This window comes from Microcaecilia unicolor, chromosome 6, assembly GCF_901765095.1.
Source record: "Microcaecilia unicolor chromosome 6, aMicUni1.1, whole genome shotgun sequence".
In the NCBI taxonomy this organism is placed as follows: Eukaryota; Metazoa; Chordata; class Amphibia; order Gymnophiona; family Siphonopidae; genus Microcaecilia; species Microcaecilia unicolor.
Window position 1 is genome coordinate 97,780,256 of NC_044036.1, and position 17,648 is coordinate 97,797,903.

At 41.4% G+C, this 17,648-nt stretch overlaps 1 protein-coding gene across 7 annotated transcripts in view; it reads right to left on the bottom strand.

Annotated features, from left to right (window-relative positions):
• Positions 1-701: 701 nt before the first annotated feature.
• LOC115471822 (torsin-1A-interacting protein 1-like) overlaps positions 702-17,648 on the bottom strand; it is a 110,002-nt gene continuing 93,055 nt past the window's right edge. For all 7 annotated transcript variants that reach the window (XM_030205671.1, XM_030205670.1, XM_030205668.1 and 4 more), the window contains 2 exons: positions 6,359-6,421; positions 702-4,260 (listed from right to left, as the gene is read on the bottom strand). In XM_030205671.1, coding sequence (XP_030061531.1) covers positions 3,473-4,260; positions 6,359-6,421 — 851 coding nt within the window. In that variant the 3' untranslated portion in view covers positions 702-3,472. The remainder of the gene's footprint in view (positions 4,261-6,358; positions 6,422-17,648) is intronic.

Genomic DNA, 17,648 nt, shown 5'->3' on the forward strand with positions numbered 1-17,648 from the left:
ACAGACTCCTTAAAACTAGTAGAAAATACAAGAATTTATTTATTGTAGAATACTAAAATATTTTGTTAAATTCGTTTACAAATTCTATATGCAATAGGGCCATTGTTTACAGCTCAACTTGGGAAGGTAAATTGTTTCACAATCTTAATACCATATTCCAACATGGGTAAGTGCACACCGCTTACAGGTTAGAAATCATCAACAAAAACTGGTTTATATTACCAAGGTTTGGAATTTATTTTAAAGAAAGTAGTTTATGCATCATGTGCCATTTGATACTGGTTCATTAGCAGTGCTATGCAAAGCCATGTAGAGGGTAAGAGTCCCACACTGGGGCCTGCTAGAGCTGGAACTGCTAGGGAGGTAGCATTCACAGCCATGATGGTTGTGAATGAAGACTGCTGGTGTCAGAATCTCAGCCTTAGATGCAATTGAACTGGAAGAAATGTAGAAAGGAATGACAGGGTCAGAAAAAAAAATACATAGTTGGTTTAATATGAGAAAAGACTGGCCTCAGGTTTTTAGGTAATGTTTCTAGTCAATAATACCCTAACTTTAAAGTAGGGGTTCTCAACCCAGTCCTTCGGACACACCCAGTGAGGTTTTCAAAATGTCCACAATGAATGTGCATACACTGCCTTCCTTTATTTTATATATATATATATATATATATATATATATATATATATATATATATATATATATATATATATATATATTCGTTGTGGATATCTTGAAAACCAGACTAGATTGAGAACCCCCAACTTAAAGAAATACAGGGTCTCACTATTGGTCTAAATCAGGCTTGTCCAAGTTCAGTTCTCAATGGATGCAAACAGGACAATTTTTCAGGATATCCCTAAGCAGTATGCATGAAAAAGATTTGCAAGCCCACTTTATCCACTGTATGCAGATCTCTCTCATGTATATTCATCAAGGATAGCCTGAAAATGTGGTTTGCTTACTGAACTTGGACGAGCCTGGTCTACATTTTCTCTATAGCATATATGTGAGCAAAGTAAAACTGTGTTTCCCAAGTCATTCCTGGATACCTACTTCTCATTCAGGTTTTCAGGATACCCACAATACAATTCCTCCATTGTATGCAAATCTCTTTCATGCATATTTACTGTGAGTATCCTGAAAACCTGACTGGCAAGCGGGTACTCAAAGTCTGGCTTGGGAAACACTGAATTAAAAGATTTATCAGTCAGTACTATGTGATCATAACAATGCAGCTTTAAACAATAAATGTACTCTACAAATCTCACTGAAGCTTTTAGAAAAAAAAATCACTAAATATACAGTAGATTTAAAATAAACTTTAAAAAACTGTGTTGCAAAGTTTTGATTCCACATCATTTATGCACAGGATGTGCACTCATGCCTTCCCTTGAACTCAAAGCACCCATTCCATCAAGGAACACCCTGCTAGATTTTATTATTCTACATGTAGCAACTGACATAACCTGGCTGAAATATAAGATTTTACAAGCTAGCCCTAGTCTGCATATCAGATTTTCAGTAAAATTGTCTGTTTGAATAATAAACTTTTCTTTAAGCTCATTAGTTATCCTGTTTTTACACACCATTATATATATATTTATTGACCTGCTTGATCATCATTAAGGCTGGTAAAATAGGAAACAATTTTGAGGAGAGAGAACACTTGTTGAGAGTTCCCTTGCACTTTAAGTTTTTCCTTTACTTTGAACTGGTGATACAAAGCTTGAGAGTAGTGGTGTTGTCAAGACATCAAACTGCAGGAGCCGAAATATATTTACAATCTCAGAATGGGCAGATTTTAGCATTCACAGATGTTATTAGAGAACAGGGGGTGATCAAGTGTGCCATTTCCTAGATATTCCGGTAATTTATGGTAATCCAAGAGTTAGCTTCATTGTATTTCAGACCCCTGAAATGATGAAAGGAATCAGTAGCATCTGTGTCCTCTGTTCTTTCCAGCAAACACCCCCACTTCCACTCCATCAGACAGGGTGGTCTTCTAAATGAGAACATGTGACCAAAATTACTTTGAAGGTTGTCATGTGTTTTCTACCACCACAACTACAAATAATTTATCTAAGTCAGTCCTAATAGGCATTTGAGTTTACCTGGTATATTCCTGTGCTATGAGTTGTTCTCACAGCAGTACAGAATTGATAACTAACTCCACCTATTCCAGACAGATCTGAGATATACAGGTAGGTAAAGCTGGGACTATGAATTTAAAGTCCTGCTCTTACACTAAGGAAATCAAAACTAAAAGTTCATGCACACAATGGGGTAAAACCAGACTTGAAGCTATCTGGTTTGAGAAAGGAAGCCAGCTAGCACACTCCCCACATTATTTTGGAGCAACCCAGCTGGATTGATTTCTGATGAAGTGCTTTGATGTTTTCAGGGTTTAGGTACAGGTCATTTTAACATAGTAAGAAAATGAAAAATCCTAAGGAAGTACCAGGTGTAGGCCTAGCCCTACCACAGGGCATGTCAGTGAACTTTCTCATAATACTGTGCCCAGTGCAGAACCCTGAACATCTGTACACACCACTGGCACTGCAGAGGTAGGTAAGGCATGGAAGGGAAGTCACTAAGGCAGGAACAGGCTGCCACTGGACACCTTAATGGGGAGAATGAAGAGATGCTGGACAGCACAAGGAGGGAGAGAGGAAAGGAGATTAAGAGGCTGAATAGCATTTTCCTCCTTCTCTCCCCCCATGGTAGACAGCACTGGAGGAGGGCAGATGCTAGATGTGAGGGACTAGGGGGTTGGGCCTTGATATGCCCTGGGGCGATAGGGTATCAGCTACTTTGGGCTGGCTCTGATAAGGTTGTGTCAGGCAAAACACTGAAAGATTTCAAATGTATGCAATCTGGGCTTGAGCCTGCAGCTGTCAGAAAAGTACCCTGGGATACAGGTGCAAGAAGAAATAGCATACACTTAAGTATAAAAAATATATACATCATCTTTTTTAAAATAAAAGCATAAACTGTTCCATCAAGTTTTGTTTTCTGTGCTAACTGCTATGAAGAGTGGATGTAGAAAGTCTACACCATGGACTGTTAACTACAGCCCTGAATCTAGACTCGGGGTATACAAAAGTTTCTCCATGAACTGTAAGAAGGTGGTCTTCCTAGAACATTTATCAAATCTAAAACAGCTGGAATAGCTTCCCCATTCACCAGTGTCTCAGAGATTAAAGCACAAAAATAGCATTTGTGGAGAAGCACTGATCACAGTAGAGTCCCCGCCCATACCTTTTTCAGTAGCATTATTTGGAAAAATATATTAGCTGCATCCACAATCGGTAACTGTGATGTACAGAGATGAGATGAACAGAACCCCCCCCCCCTCCCCCCCACAGCACATAATGTTGCAAGCAGACAGGTCAGCACAACAAGGCTTCAGTGCACAATACACAGCAATGAACTTTCCCCTACTCTTATTAAACCACACTGTCCACAGCTTTCATAAGCAGAGTCCTCTTTGCAGTGTAGCTTCAGGCTGGACAGGCAGTACAACATGGGAGATTCGGCTCCATAGCCCACTCAGCTTGTCTGTATCCATCTTGCTGTAAGGACCCGGCATGCTGGAAGTGGTAAATTTAGCCCATAGGAAGTCCCGCACTTTCTCCTCAACATCCCGGATGCCAAGACTGGGATCCAACTTCTCATCTTCCAACAGTACAGTCAACAACAGAGCTACATCCTTGAAAGCTGCGTTTTCATGGTCACAATACTTGTAGAAGATCAGAAGACAGCCAGCAGGCAGTGCCTCAAAGTGATGCACTACTGCTGCCTTCCCACCTGCTTGGAAACCAGAGCTCAGCATGCTATCCACTTCTAGCTTTGCAAGGTTACTATCCATTGCAGCTTTGCTGGCCCCATCAATGACAACAATAGTGGCATTCAGGGAAGAGGAGTAGGCCTCTGCAAGCTTACTGCTCAGGCACTTCAATGTATCTTCTCCACCTCGTGCAGCTGTAAGCAACAAAATGGCAGGCTGCGAGTGTTGCTCTGAGGCATTGAGATGGTTTCCTAAAATTTTTTGGCTCCTAGTCCAAAACATAGTCCCTTGACTCACATAATGGGACTGCAGCTGGTTCATCTTGATCTGAAAGGGTCGCATAATTTCGCTCTTGTTCAATATCCCAGTCTGTCTTCCATAATAAAACCATGCTGCAAAAATCACTGCAAGTATCAACAATAGGAGCAGCAGCATCTTAAGCCAGGTCATATATGACTTTGTACCAAGGTCTGTAGAGAGAAAAAAAAAAAAGACAAGGAGTGAGATTTCGGAAGCCATGGAGCCAGTCAAGACAAACTGTAGTGTTCTAATAAAGTTCTGTTCTTTATTTTGGATAACAAAAAAATCATTAGTTTGAACAGTTCAAGAATTCTGTTTACATCTTTGCTATCTAATGCAGTGCTTTTCAGTCTAGGTCAGTGCTTCCCAACTGTGTACGTGGTAGGAATGCATATGTGGACAGAAACACAAAAATAGTATTGGAGAGTGGTAGGTGAAAAGAGCTCATACAAAAGATATAGGAAGGGGAGGAGAGGAGATTGGTGTGATGATTATGGCGGGAAGTGTCCCCAAACTCATCATGCTGCACATGTATCAGTAAAACATCACAATGGGGGGGAGGGGGGGGAGGGGAAGAGAAAAACAAAACATTAGCTAGCAAAATTTGGAAGTGCCAAGCCTTTACGAGAAATAATTACACTGGCTCCCAATTAAGGAACGCATCACGTTCAAAATATGCTCACTAGTTCACAAAATTATCCATGGAGACGCACCAGGTTATATGTCTGACCTAATAGACTTACCACCTAGGAATGCCAAAAGATCATCCCGCACATTCCTTGATCTGCACTTCCCCAGTTGCAAAGGAATGAAATACAAACTAATGCATGCGTCAAACTTCAGCTACCTAAGCACACAGTTATGGAACGCACTGCTGCGCAGTTTGAAATCGATCTACGAAAGAACGAACTTCCGCATATCACTGAAGACTCATCTCTTTGACAGAGCATATCAAAAAGATCAACCCACGTGAATATGCACAACTCGTCTATCTAATTTCAGAACTGTTTCTTAAATATCTGCTTGTATATTATTACTTTGTTATTTATCAACATGCTGACCAAGACCATGCAATACTAAATGTTTATTTTACCAACATTCTTCCACTACTCATGATGTATTGTAAGCCACTTTGAGCCTGCAAAGAGGTGGGATAAGGTGGGATACAAATGCAACAAATAAAAAATAAAAATAAATAAAATGGAAAAATAGCAGTGTAGTTTCCCAGCACTTCCATAGTCAAGTGACCAGTGGGCAATAAGAATAAAATTACACTGTAAAATTTGGTTTGGTGTGCCAAGAAACTCAAACATGAACTTTGAAATAAAAATAAAGGTTGAGAAGCGCTGCTCTAATGCAACAGTTCTCAAAACTGTACGCAAGTACTCATTACTCAGGATATCCGCAATCAGTACACCTATAGGAGCTTTCTATGCACTGCCTCTATTGCATGCAGATCTATCCGATTTATATTCATTGTGGATAGCTTGAAAACCTAACTGGCTAAGGGGGAGGGGGAGGGGAGAAGTATTCAAGGACTATGTTGAGAACTAGTGCTCTTATGGTTCTAGCCACTCATCAAGGGGCCTGTACTTCAGTCAGAGGGGCCACTAAAACACAAGTCCTAAAAAAGTGCATTTGTAAATTTCCTAAACAAATCTGAGAAATCAGGCACAGGGCTTTCAAGATTAACCTCTTCCAGTGTAAAATCTGAAATTAAAGCTCCAGATGTGGCTTTTCACCCACTTAGGAAACGAAACAAAGTCCAGCCAAAGACTAACTAAAAAGAGTGGCCTATAGTGGCTAGAGAAGATGGCTGTGAACCAAAGAAACAAGGGTTCAAATCTTGCTTCTTTGCAACCTTGGACAAGTCACTGTGCCCTCCATTTCATCAGGTTCAACTGGACTGTAAGCCTATATGGGCAGGGAAAACAACTCATGTAAGAGAATATGCATCTCACCTGCAATACAAGGCCAGCTCTACCACTGGCAATTGTTTCTCATATATGGTTTGGTTTTTCTAACCTGCCTTTCAAACCCTATTGATTTATGCAAATGAGACCTCATTATCCATCTGCGTACCCCACAAGCCGCCCCTGATTCAGCTTGAATTTGGAAAAAGGTGGGTAATAAATCTAAAATCGAAATCCTATCACATCATGATATTCTGATGCTCTTGTGGATGTACTGCATAAGAGCAGGGGAAGATGGATGGGTACAAGACTGCAATACTGCACAGTATGTATAAGAAGCAGAAAATATTCTCACCTTTAGGTAAAGGTTTCTCCAATGAAAGCTTCTCGGTGTGCCGAATCTTAAATCTAGAATCATCTGGAAAGTAAAATTAACAGGTTGGAGGAGTGTATGCATCTAGTATAACAAGTAGACAGGTTTCACAGTGTTCTGCTTCAATAACTGTACTCATCCCAAGTGAACACAGTGTAGTATATGGTGTGGGTAGGATCCCCAGGCTGACTGGGAGAAGTTAGCAGTGTCACATCAGCAGTGAGTGATGAAAGTTACAAGGACTATTATAAGCACTCCTCTGTATATACAAAATATACCCAAATAAATCATCATTTCCCCACATTAATCTGTGGAAAAGGAGAACAGCACAAAAAATTCCCTGATCAAACAGCCAGATGAACTGCCAAAAACTAGAGTTTTCATACATATAAAATTGCTCCCAAAAGGGTAGGGAAATAGAAGACTGAAAATTAAGAGACTAATCCCCCTGATTACTGAATTCTTAATTGGAAAATGCGAAGAAAAAAAAAAAAAAAACCTTATCAGGGCCTAATGTTGGCTCAGCAGTCATTACCACAAAATTATAGAGAAGAGATGATGGGAAAGAGGCTGACAGAAAGCAAAGGTACATATCTTTAATAGATGTTTGCTGAGATATTAGCCCTCGTAGATAGATAGATGTTGCTGCTTGGAACCTGGGTCAGAACAGTGAAAGTTTCCAGAGCTTTCTAGAGTAATCCTCAAGCATAAATGGTCCAATGGTCACATGGAACTCCCCTTAGCTCAGTAAATAGCTAAAACTTGAAGAACTATTCAGGAGGCAGGAGGGTTTTGTGAAGACAGATATCCTGCTGTCTTGAACACCTGTTACAAGAAAGTAACTTTGCTTTCTCCAACAACAAACATGATGTGCAGACCTGACAGAAGTGCATCCCTAGCTACATGTTGCCTTCAAACAAAAAATACAAGGTCAATGGGCAAATACATACATATTTTTTTTTAGAATTGGCAGTGTGCCACTTTTTGATTTTTTTAAACAAAGGCAACCTGAAAATAATAAAAATGGATGTGGTGAGGTGGGGGGAAGAGAAGACACCAAGAATTAGATTCTATGCATCGAGGCCATTGCAACACACACTGAACAAACCTACACTTGCCCCCAACAATCTTTAGGTGGAGGATGGAACTTGTTACACTTGCAGCCTAAACATATAAACCCACCCAGTCTGCCCAGAAAAGTGGTAAGAATTGTACCTGCTGCAGGCCATACAGGTTACCCTCCTCTATGCCTTTTTTTTTTGTAAGAATTAAAGTCAATTAAGTTTTGTTTTCAATGGAAACACTATTTTTATTCCATCCTCTTTCCATATAGGGATCATTTGTGTTTATACAATGCCTTTCTGAATTCTGTCAATGGTTTTGTCCCCACCACCTCCCACATAGGGCATTCCAGGCATCCACCACCCTTTCCGTGAAAAAGTTATTTTCCAATGTTGTTTTTAAGTTTCTCTCCTTACAGCTTCATTTCATGTTCTCTAGTTTGTCTATTCATTGATATTTTTTTTACGTCTGTATCATATCTCCCCTGTCCCTCCTCTCTAGCATATACATTTATTCAAATCTCTTCTCACATGTTCTGAAACAGACCCCATACTGTGGCTTCAAGCCTTTATGTCCTTGGTAAGATACATCCTCCAAAACTCAACATAGTATTCCAAGTGAGGTTTCACCGACAACTTGTACCAGGGGCGTATCTGAAGTTCAGCGGTAGGGGGGGCAGGGGCTAGAGTGAGGGGGTACATTATAGCCCCCCCCTACCGCCGTTAACACTCCCTCCCTCCCCCGCCTACCGCCGTCACCTACCCCTAGGTCCGCTTCCTCCGGCTTTTTAAAATATTGCTTCAGCTGGCGGGGGACCCCAACCCCCCGCCAGCCCAGCCACGATCTTTAACTTTTTCGTCCTTGACGTTACAACGTGCTGTGACGTCAGACTCCATCCAACTGGAACTAAAGATGCATGCAGCTTTCACGGGGCGCTGCACGACGAGGATGAAAAAGTTAAAGATCACAGCTGGGCTGGCGGGGGGTTGGGGTCCCCCGCCAGCTGAAGCAATATTTTAAAATGCCGGAGGAAGCGGACCTCAGGGTAGGTGACGGCGGTAGGCGAGGGAGGGAGGGTTAACGGCGGTAGGGGGGTCCGGGGCAAAATCTGCAGGGGCCCAGGCCCCTGTGGCCCCACGCAGATACGCCCCTGACTTGTACTAGGGGTATTCAGAAGAAAGGTGGTGGTGGTATGTTCATCTCTATGCAGCCAAGCATCCTTCTGGCTTTGGCCACTGCCTTGGCACATTTTTATTATTATTTTTTTTTTTAATTAGGATTTATTTACCGCCTTTTTGAAGGAATTCACTCAAGGTGGTGTACAGTAAGAACAGGTGAAACACGAGCAATAGGAAATTACAGCAGTAAAAACATTCAAATAATACAAAGTATGGCATAGTATACTACTTACAATGTTAACACAATATGTAATAGAACATTTTAATTGATAGTGAAGAGTAAAGCAAAGATATAAGATAGGTAAGAGAGTAAGAAGAGTTAGAAAGTAAGGTGACTGATTTAAAGAAAGTTGCACATGAGGTCAGAGATGGTTAAATGTTATCTCAGCTAGGGTAGGAATGGATAAACATGTCCTGCTGTAGTACATGCAGCCCGAGTCACTCCTTGTGTGTGTGAGTGAAACAAGTTAGTTACTTCTTCCACCTGCTTCCTGAAGTAGAGATAGTCTTGTGTTAAGCAGAGCCTTTCAGGCCATGCATTCCAGAGTGTGTGGGCTACTCCAGAGAAGGCTCACTTGCGGGTAACATATCGTGTAATGTCTTTTAGAGAGGGTGTGGTTAGTGATAGTCCTTGAGAGGACCTTAGTCTCTTTGGTGGTGTGTGAAGGATCATCCTATTCTTCAGGTACGCAGGGTCATTTCCTTTGAGGACCTTGAAGATCAGACATAGAATTTTAAATTTAGCCTTGTATTGTACTGGTAGCCAATGAAGTTTTTGCAAAAATGGTGAAGTGGTCACATCGCTTGCAACCTTCTACAAGTTTTGCTGCTGCATTCTGAATCAACTGGAGCTGGTGCAGGCCCTTTGTAGTCAGACCATTGTACATAAGTACATAAGTAATGCCACACTGGGAAAAGACCAAGGCTTCATCGAGCCCAGCATCCTGTCCACGACAGCGGCCAATCCAGGCCAAGGGCACCTGGCAAACTTCCCAAACCTACAAACATTTTATACATGTTATTCCCGGAATTGTGGATTTTTCCCAAGTCCATTTAGTAGCGGTTTATGGACTTGTCCTTTAGGAAACCGCCTTCACCACGTTCTCCAGCAACAAATTGCACAGTTTAATTACGCGTTGGGTGAAGAAAAATTTTCTCCGATTTGTTTTAAATTTACTACACTGTAGTTTCATCGCATGCCCCCTAGTCCTAGTATTTTTGGAAAGCGTGAACAGACGCTTCACATCCACCTGTTCCACTCCACTCATTATTTTATATACCTCTATCATGTCTCCCCTCCAAGCTGAAAAGCCCTAGCCTCCTTAATCTTTCTTCATAGGGAAGTCGTCCCATCCCCGCTATCATTTTCGTCGCCCTTCGCTGCACATTTTCCAATTCCACTATAACTTTCTTGAGATGTGGCGACCAGAATTGAACACAATACTCAAGGTGCGGTCGCACCATGGAGCGATATAACGGCATTAAAACATCCTCACACCTGTTTTCCATACCTTTCCTAATAATACCCAACATTCTATTTGCTTTCCGAGCCGCAGCAGCACACTGAGCAGAAGGTTTCAGTGTATCATCGACGACGACACCCAGATCCCTTTCTTGGTCCGTAACTCCTAACGTGGAACCTTGCATGACGTAGCTATAATTCGGGTTATTTTTTCCCACATGCATCACTTTGCACTTGCTCACATTAAACGTCAGCTGCCATTTAGCCGTCCAGTCTCCCAGTCTCGTAAGGTCCTTTTGTAATTTTTCACAATCCTGTCGCGAGTTAACGACTTTGAATAACTTTGTGTCATCAGCAAATTTAATTACCTCGCTAGTTACTCCCATCTCTAAATCATTTATAAATATATTAAAAAGCAGCGGTCCTAGCACAGACCCCTGAGGAACCCCACTAACTACCCTTCTCCATTGTGAATACTGCCCATTTAACCCCACTCTCTGTTTCCTATCCTTCAACCAGTTTTTAATCCACAATAGGACTTTTCCTCCTTTCCCATGACCCTCCAATTTCCTCTGTAGCCTTTCATGAGGTACCTTGTCAAACGCCTTTTTGAAAATCCAGATACTCAATATCAACCGGCTCCCCTTTGTCCACGTTTGTTTACTCCTTCAAAGAACTGAAGTAAATTGGTCAGGCAAGATTTCCCCACACAAAAGCCGTGCTGACTCGGTCTCAGTAATCCATGTCCTTGGATGTGCTCTGTAATTTTGTTTTTAATAGCAGCTTCTACCATTTTCCCCGGCACCGACGTCAGACTCACCGGTCTATAATTTCCCGGATCTCCCCTGGAACCTTTTTTAAAAATGGGCGTTACATTGTCCCCCCTCCAATCTTCCGGTACCACGCTCGATTTTAAGGATAAATTGTGTATCACTAGCAGTAGCTCCACAAGCTCATTTTTCAGTTCTATCAGTACTCTAGGATGAATACCATCCAGTCCAGGAGATTTGCTACTCTTCAGTTTGCTGAACTGCCCTATTACGTCCTCCAGGTTTACCGTGAAGTCAGTAAGTTTCTCTGACTCGTCCACTTGAAATATCATTTCCGACACCGGTATCCCACCCAAATCTTCCTCGGTGAAGACCGAAGCAAAGAATTCATTCAATCTCTCCGCTACGTCTTTGTCTTCCTTGATCGCCCCTTTTACCCCTCGGTCATCCAGCGGCCCAACCGATTCTTTTGCCGGCTTCCTGCTTTTAATATACCGGAAAAATTTTTACTTTGCTTTTTTGCCTCTAATGCTATCTTTTTTTCATAATCCCTCTTGGCCTTCTTAATCTGCGCCTTGCATTTGCTTTGACACTCCTTATGCCCTAATAGCTTCCTTCACCTCTTTTCAACCAGGCCGGCTGTCTTTTGGAGTTCCGTCTTTCTTTTCTAATTTGTGGAATATGTTTGGCCTGGGCCTCCAGGATGGTATTTTTGAACAGCGTCCATGCCTGTTGTACAGTTTTTACCCTCTCAGTTGTCCCCCTAAGTTTTTTTTCCACCGTTCTTCTCATTTTATCATAGTCTCCTTTTTCAAAGTTAAACACTAATGTATTTGACTTCCTGTGTATAGTTACTTCAAGGTTGATATCAAAACTGATCATATTATGATCACTGTTATCAAGCGGCCCCAGTACCATAACGTCCCTCACCAGATCATGCGCTCCACTAAGGACCAAGTCTAGAATTTTTCCTTCTCTCGTCGGCTCCTGCACCAGCTGCTCCATAAAGCTGTCCTTGATTTCATCAAGGAATTGTACCTCTCTAGCATGTCCCCAATGTTACATTTACCCAGTCTATATTTGGATAATTGAAGTCACCCATTATTATCACATTGCCTATTTTGTTTGAGTCTCTGATTTCTTTTATCATTTCTGCGTCTACCTGCTCATCCTGGCGAGGCGGACGGTAGTACACTCCTATCACCGTCCTTTTCCCTTTTATACATGGAATTTCAACCCACAATGATTCAAGGGTGTGATTTGTGTCCTGCTGAATTTGTAAGCTATCTGAGTCAAGGCTCTCGTTAATATACAATGCTACCCCTCCACTAGTCCGGTCCACCCTATCACTACGATATACTTTGTACCCCGGTATGACAGTGTCCCACTGATTATCCTCCTTCCACCAGGTCTCAGTAATGCCTATTATATCCAATTTTTCATTTAGTGCAATATATTCCAACTCTCCCATCTTATTTCTTAGACTCCTAGCATTTACATATAGACATTTCAAAGTATAGTGCATTGCAGTAATCTAGTCTTGATGTTATCATTGCATGCACAACTGGGATAAGATTTACCTTCTCAATGTAAGGGGAGAGGCAACATAGCTGTCGCAAATAGTAGAAGCAGCTCTTGGAGGTGGCTCGGATTTGGGGAATCAAAGTATTGAATAACTGTATTGCAAGGTTCCTGACTTGTGATTTGAGGGGGGCGTTCATACTTCCCAAAAGGGATTCTGATGTTAGGTATGTATCCACTTGTGTTAGGGACGCAGAGAAGCTCGGTTTAACTCGGGTTCAGGCAAAGTTTGTGTTTAGCCCACTTTTGAATTGATATTAGACAGGTAATCAGTTTATTCAAGGCTGTAGGTAAGTCAGGTTCAATAGGTATGAGTAGCTGCACATCATCCGCATAGATGTAAAACTGAGTATCCACTGACCGAATCAGCTCAGCTAGTGACTTAAGGTAGATATTAAACAGAATAGGTGACAGTATCAATCCTTGTGGTACCCCGTCATCAGTGTCCATGGTGGTGATGAGTTGCTGCCAAACATTATGGATTGTTACCCGTCAGATAGGATCTGAACCAGGCAAGTACCGTTCCATTGATAACTGTTTCTGTGAGTCGTGCTAGCATATCATGATCCACAGTGTCAAAAGCTGTTGAGAAATCTAGCAGTACTAACATCGAGGCAAATCCCTTATCTCGGTTTCTATGAAGATCATCTAGTAGGGATACAAGGACCATTTCTGTTCCATAACCGGGTCTGAATCCAGATTGACATGGATCTAGCCAGTTTCTCTCTTCTAGCCAGTCATTAAGTTGAACACAGACTGTTTGTTCTATGAGTTTCCATAGAAACGGGATGTTGGATACTGGCTGGTAACTTTCAAGTTTGTCCTGGTCAAGGTTGTTTTTCTTCAGCAGAAGGCGAACCACTGCCCTTTTTAATGCTGTTGGTAGTTGCCCATTAGAAAGAAAGGTGTTCACAATTTTTGTGGCGCCTTCTATAAGGCCCATACTTGCCTGCTGCACTATCTTTGATGGGCAGGGATTGAGGGAGCAGGTAGTTGGTCGAAGGTCTCATAATTTTGTCAAAGCTCTCCTCTGTCATTGGGTTAAACGTGTCCCATCTGTCTCTGTCAGGAGGGGGCGAGTTTGTGCACCAATGATTGACTGGGTGGGACTGCCTGTAAATCCTGGCAGAGACTTTTAATTTTGTTGGCAAAGTATGCAGCAAAATCACTGCAGTTCAGTTTAGACTGGGCAGGCTGGTTCTGTTGTAGGGGTTGCAGTAGGCTGTTTATTATACTGAACTGCTTGGTTGAATTGGCAGCCTGTGCAATGCATTGAGAGAAATACTGTTTTTTGGTTGCTGTTAAGGCTTTTACCACCTTGAGATCCTCAGACACTATCACTCCAAGGTGGTCCATAATCATCAGCCTCTCCAATTGCATACAGCTTCTTTGGATTTCTGCACTCCCAAATGCATCAATCTACATGACTTCACATCAAAGCCTAATTGCCAAGTATTAGCTGAAGTTTCTAATTTTAGCAGATCACTATTTTTTTCCCAATCCCACCAGTATGTCAACTCCTTTGCTAATCTTTGTGTCAGCCACAAATGGCATTCTTTTCCTTTTAATCCTTTGGAGATGTTATTCACAAAGATACTGAACAGGATCAGCCCCAGGATGGACACACTTGACCCTGAGACACTCCACTTCTCACCTTTCTGAGTAAATTCCATTGACCATCACCCTCTGTTGTCTAGTAGTTAATCAATTTCTGACCAAGTCTGCCACCCTCAAGTTGCTTAGTTTATTCATAACAGAAAAAAAACCCTCCAATATAGAGTTGTATACAAAACCTTCAAAAACTTCTTCAAAATATTTTATAGAAATTATTTTTGTTGTGATCATACAGTGGTACCAGCCCAAACATTCAGACTATGGTAGCCAACTGTTTCAATTTAATCACTTCAAACAACTGAAGTCTATTCTTATAGAAATGCTTCAAAAACTGTGGTTAATACCAGTTACCAATAGTAATGTTAAAGTACTTATCTGTGTGGTGATAGTAAATAAAGACGCAAAATAATTTTTCGAGTCCTTTATCCTTTTTTTTTTTTTAATCCTTTTTGTTGGTCACCAACATGGGCCATGTTTCGCTTTGGCTGCTTTAGGGACACCAAAGGAATAATGTTGGAACTCTACAAAAATATACTTAAAACAGTGAGCATGAACAATCACAGCAAAATCTCACAAAAAATGTATACAAGAACATTTGGCATACCTTACACCACTGCTAACATCAAGGCAAGGTGAACAGTCTGACCCATAAGGGGAATAGCTTACATAAAATATCACTTTAAACTGAAAAAGGGGGTACGAATGGACAAAAGATAATTAACAATCATGGATGTAATTAAGGAGTCACAGAATCTCCTGCTATTCCACTTCTCTATTTAAACCAAGCGGCTCAACAGTTTAAAATCCAACACTGTTCCTGCCTCCACAGACGAAGGGAAACATCACTGCTTCTCCTGGCCGTCAAAAACCTCAACAACAGGCGTAACCGAAGTAGAATCAACTACAACATTACAGATATGACTAAGATATTCTCAAACTCTTGTTTTACTAGCTTGCTTAGTTTGTACAATATAAAACAAATCACATGGACATCTGACCAAATAAATGACTTGCTGGGTGGTATAAGAGAACTGACGACAAAATTTGTGTCAAACCAAATCTAGAATGATGTATATGATCAGTCTCAACATTAAACTCACGAACAGCACAGTGGTTACAGCAACGTCGCACAGAAACAGACTCAACTTCTTCCAGGTATCAATCCCAGAAAGAGGTAAGAAGGTTGCTTAATTTTTTCCTGTAACTAAAGGTAAAGCGGAGCAACTAAAAGACCACCTTATATATTTAAACACATGCCAGAATTTATTCATGTTTTTTTAATAGCCAATATATTTGAACAAAAAGGCAAAACACATACTAAAGAGGAGCCACTATCACAGGGTTGAGATGTCAATAATAAAACTCACTGGGCGTGGTACCGGAAGATTGAAGCGTGGCCAATGTAACGCCCATTTTTAAAAAAGGTTTCAGGGGAGATCCGGGAAATTATAGACCGGTGAGTCTGACGTCGGTGCCGGGGAAAATGGTAGAGGCTATCATTAAAAACAAAATTACAGAGCACATCCAAGGACATGGATTACTGAGACCGAGTCAGCACGGCTTTTGTGTGGGGAAATCTTGCCTGACCAATTTACTTCAATTCTTTGAAGGAGTAAACAAACATGTGGACAAAGGGGAGCCGGTTGATATTTTGTATCTGGATTTTCAAAAGGTGTTTGACAAGGTACCTCATGAAAGGCTACAGAGGAAATTGGAGGGTCATGGGATAGGAGGAAAAGTCCTATTGTGGATTAAAAACTGGTTGAAGGATAGGAAACAGAGAGTGGGGTTAAATGGGTAGTATTCACAATGGAGAAGGGTAGTTAGTGGGGTTCCTCAGGGGTCTGTGCTAGGACCGCTGCTTTTTAATATATTTATAAATGATTTAGAGATGGGAGTAACTAGCGAGGTAATTAAATTTGCTGATGACACAAAGTTATTCAAAGTCGTTAACTCGCGACAGGATTGTGAAAAATTACAGAAGGACCTTACGAGACTGGGAGACTGGGCGGCTAGATGGCAGATGACGTTTAATGTGAGCAAGTGCAAGGTGATGCATGTGGGAAAAAAAGAACCCGAATTATAGCTACGTCATGCAAGGTTCCACATTAGGAGTTATGGACCAAGAAAGGGATCTGGGTGTCATTGTCAATAATAGACTGAAACCTTCTGCTCAGTGTGCTGCTGCGGCTCGGAAAGCAAATAGAATGTTGGGTATTAGGAAAGGTATGGAAAACAGGTGTGAGGATGTTATAATGCCGTTATATCGCTCCATGGTGCGACCGCACCTTGAGTATTGTGTTGAATTCTGGTCGCCGCATCTCAAGAAAGATATAGTGGAATTGGAAAAGGTGCAGCGAAGGGCGACGAAAATGATAGCGGGGATGGGACGACTTCCCTATGAAGAAAGACTAAGGAGGCTAGGGCTTTTCAGCTTGGAGAAGAGACGGCTGAGGGGAGACATGATAGAGGTATATAAAATAATGAGTGGAGTGGAACAGGTGGATGTGAAGCGTCTGTTCACGCTTTCCAAAAATACTAGGACTAGGGGGCATGCGATGAAACTACAGTGTAGTAAATTTAAAACAAATTGGAGAAACTTTTTCTTCACCCAACGCGTAATTAAACTCTGGAATTCGTTGCTGGAGAACGTGGTGGAGGCGGTTAGCTTGGCAGAGTTTAAAAAAGGGGTTAGACGGTTTCCTAAAGGACAAGTCCATAAACCGCTACTAAATGGACTTGGGAAAAATCCATAATTCTAGGAATAACATGTATAGAATGTTTGTACGTTCGGGAAGCTTGCCAGGTGCCCTTGGCCTGGATTGGCTGCTGTCGTGGATAGGATGCTGGGCTCGATGGACCCTTGGTCTTTTCCCAGTGTGGCATTACTTATGTACTTATAGGACTAGATTTTATATATCACGCCAAAAAATTCAGCTCCAAAATTCACTTAAGCGTATTCTATAAAGTACACCTTAATTTAGGCACACTTTATAGAATAAGCCTAAATTTCCACGCGGTTTATATAATACACTAAGCGCCAGTCCACGCAACTAAATTTAGTTGCAGACAATTATGTCAAGTAAAACCTGGTGTAAACCCAACGCCTAAATTAGGCGCGGAGCAGGTGTATTCTATAACAACATGCATAGATTTTAGAAATGTTCATGATCTGATCATTCCACACCCCCTTTTCAACGCAACTTAGAATTTACATGCACCACATTACAGAATATGCTTAGCAAGTCGTGCGCATAAATTCTAATTAATGCCAATTAGTGTTGGCAATTGGTTAACATTCAATTACCACTGCCGATTAGCTTAACCAATTTGCTTCTGTGCACTTTATGGAATATGCTTTGATTTCCACACGGAAATCTCAGCACGATATATAGAATCCCGGGGATAGCGCTTTTCTTGTATGTTTTTTTGTTTTGTTTTTTTAAAGACTCCTTGTGGATAACCCCAAGATAAAAATCGCTCCCTTGGAATAACTGCTTGGGTTTTAAAGTCAGAAATGTTGGTACAGAGGTGACAAATACAACAGGGATACTGTTTAGGGTGAAAACTATGATAACGAACAATGGTATTTCTATCTCTGTTTC